Source organism: Pseudophryne corroboree (assembly GCF_028390025.1).
Source record: "Pseudophryne corroboree isolate aPseCor3 chromosome 6 unlocalized genomic scaffold, aPseCor3.hap2 SUPER_6_unloc_4, whole genome shotgun sequence".
Taxonomy (NCBI): Eukaryota; Metazoa; Chordata; class Amphibia; order Anura; family Myobatrachidae; genus Pseudophryne; species Pseudophryne corroboree.
In genome coordinates, this window is record NW_026967605.1 from 107,222 (window position 1) to 110,187 (window position 2,966).

The following is a 2,966-nucleotide window of genomic DNA, read 5'->3' on the forward strand; positions in this document are numbered from 1 at the left end:
CCCCGTATAACCCCCTGTTTGACCCGTTCTGCCCCGTATAACCCCCTGTGTGACCCGTACTGCCCCATACACCCCCCTGTGTGACCCGTACTGCCCCATACACCCCCTGTGTGACCCGTACACTACTGCCCCATACACCCCCCTGTGTGACCCGTACTGCCCCATACACCCCCCTGTGTGACCCGTACTGCCCCATACACCCCCCTGTGTGACCCGTACTGCCCCATACACCCCCCTGTGTGACCCGTACTGCCCCATACACCCCCCTGTGTGACCCGTACTGCCCCATACACCCCCCTGTGTGACCCGTACTGCCCCATACACCCCCGTGTGACCCGTACTGCCCCATACACCCCCCTGTGTGACCCGTACTGCCCCATACACCCCCCTGTGTGACCCGTACTGCCCCATACACCCCCCTGTGTGACCCGTACTGCCCCATACACCCCCCTGTGTGACCCGTACTGCCCCATACACCCCCCTGTGTGACCCGTACTGCCCCATACACCCCCCTGTGTGACCCGTACTGCCCCATACACCCCCGTGTGACCCGTACTGCCCCATACACCCCCTGTGTGACCCGTACTGTCGCATACACCCCCTGTGTGACCTGTACTGCCCCATACACCCTTCTGTGTGACCTGTACTGCCCCATACACCCCCTGTGTGTCCTGCACTGCCATCCCCCGTGTGACCTTTATTCCACTACCCCCCCCACCGTGTGACCCGTACTGCCCCATACACCATGCTATGTGAGCTGTAGTGCCCTATACACCCCCCTGTGTGTCCCGCACTGCCTCATACACCCCCTGTGTGACCCGTACACTACTGCCCCATACAACCCCCTGTGTGACCCGTACTGCCCCATACACCCCCCTGTGTGACCCGTACTGCCCCATACACCCCCCTGTGTGACCCGTACTGCCCCATACACCCCCCTGTGTGACCCGTACTGCCCCATACACCCCCCTGTGTGACCCGTACTGCCCCATACACCCCCCTGTGTGACCCGTACTGCCCCATACACCCCCCTGTGTGACCCGTACTGCCCCATACACCCTTCTGTGTGACCCGTACTGCCCCATACACCCCCTGTGTGTCCTGCACTGCCATCCCCCGTGTGATCCCTATTCCACTACTCCCCCCACCGTGTGACCCGTACTCCACCCATACACCACCTGTGTGTCCCGCATGTGTGACCCGCACTGCCCATACACTCCCCTTGACCCTTTATCAGAACAAATCATACAGTATATCTGGTAACAGTATGAGTTACCGGCGTCAGGGATATACAGACAACGGCATCCCGTCCGCCAGTATGCCGGCAACGGGGTGAGCGCAAGGACTCTCCCTGCAGGTTGCTGCGCTGGCCACGGGTTCTGTTCCCGCTCTGTGGGTGTCGTGGATATCCATGAGTGGGAATAACCCCTGTTCGCCGGGATTCCGACTGTCGGCTAATGAACTGCATCCCGTATATGGAATGTATTTTACTGACTCTTAGTGTTCCATTTCATCCATGCAATGTAAGATTGATGTTCCGGTGCAGTGCGGCAAAATCCTGTGCATACGGTACGCTGCATTGTGTATTGTGCACCCTTATGCAGACATGATTGTCATGTGATCAGCCCCATTGTCTTAGTGAAGGAGTTGTGTGCGTGCCGTTAGGACTCTATCCTGGCTTCCAGCGAGTCAGTGCTACACCACATGAGAGGCTACAAGTAATGTCGCACAGTGGTTGGTGTTGCTGAAAACGACACAAATAACATCCTTTTCTACCCCACCAGGACATGGCTGAGCAGCCGTCGTTCCCAGACCGGGTTCCTCACCGCCGCCGGCCAGCCCCCCGCCCTCCTCGTGGTCCCAATGACATTTACGTGAACACGAAAACTGATTTTCAGGCCCAGCTGTCTCGATGCCGCCGTCTCCTGGCAAGCGGGGGACCGAAAGAACTGAGAGTGCACGGCCTAGGCCTGGCCATCGGCCGAGCCATTAACCTCGCCCTGCAGTTGCAGCTCTCAATGCCCGACGTCCTTCTCATCTCTGCTAGTACATCCACGGTGGAGCTGACCGATGATATGGAACCAGAGGGAGGGGAGGACGGGGAGCCGGGCGTCCGCAGCAGGAACAACTCTGCCATTCACATCCGCGTGTACCGAGCGCAGGAAGAGTGACGCGGGAGCCACCCGCATGCACCGAGCTCAGGAAGGGTGACGCAGCAGCCTGGCACCACTTTATGCTGTGTATGGGGGAGCTCGGTAACCCGTCCATGGGGCATGAGGGGGGTTCAGTGCTGCAGTGCGCCTCTAGAAGACGGGCCCCTTGTATGTGATATAATACCAGTGGCCCCTCAGCAAGGATGGGCTTTATAATGGGGAGAAGACATCAGACAGATTAGGGATGGCATTGGGGCTGTATATTACTGCTCCACACTGAACAGGACTGTACCCCCTGATAATAAGGTGTCAGTGTTATATCTCCATGTGGCCATTGCCCTGTAAGACTGTCTTATCTCTATAAGAACTGTGATGGTGTTAGTGTAATTGTACAGTGTTGCCCTATAAATCTCAGTCCTTAATTATCCATAGAATTAGAACAGATCTGGCTTCTTACATTGTATATAACCCCATGTAGGTGTACAAGCAGTACTCTCCCTTGTAAAACGCCTTGTCTTTCTGTAACATAAATCACTATACTTACACGTCGTGTGATTCATTATTACTTCCTGTTTGGATATAAGGTGCTATTAATGCTTTACCGTTGGTTTAGTGGTTTATGGTTGCCATGGTGACCACAGTCACAGGAAACAGTACTGTGGCATAGAGTATACTGATGGAAGCACGCTCAGATATTGCTTTCTTTCTCTGACGTCCTAGTGGATGCTGGGAACTCCGAAAGGACCATGGGGAATAGCGGCTCCGTAGGAGACTGGGCACAACTAAAGAAAGCTTTTAGGTCACCTGGTGTGC

General features: G+C 56.0%; 1 protein-coding gene across 1 annotated transcript; it reads left to right on the forward strand.

Annotated features, from left to right (window-relative positions):
- The first annotated feature begins 1,747 nt into the window (after positions 1–1,747).
- Positions 1,748–2,696, forward strand: POP7 (POP7 homolog, ribonuclease P/MRP subunit). The gene has a single exon (XM_063950439.1). It carries the CDS (start codon positions 1,788–1,790, stop codon positions 2,169–2,171), a length of 384 nt encoding a protein of 127 aa, XP_063806509.1. The 5' UTR covers positions 1,748–1,787; the 3' UTR covers positions 2,172–2,696.
- The last annotated feature ends 270 nt before the right edge of the window (positions 2,697–2,966 follow it).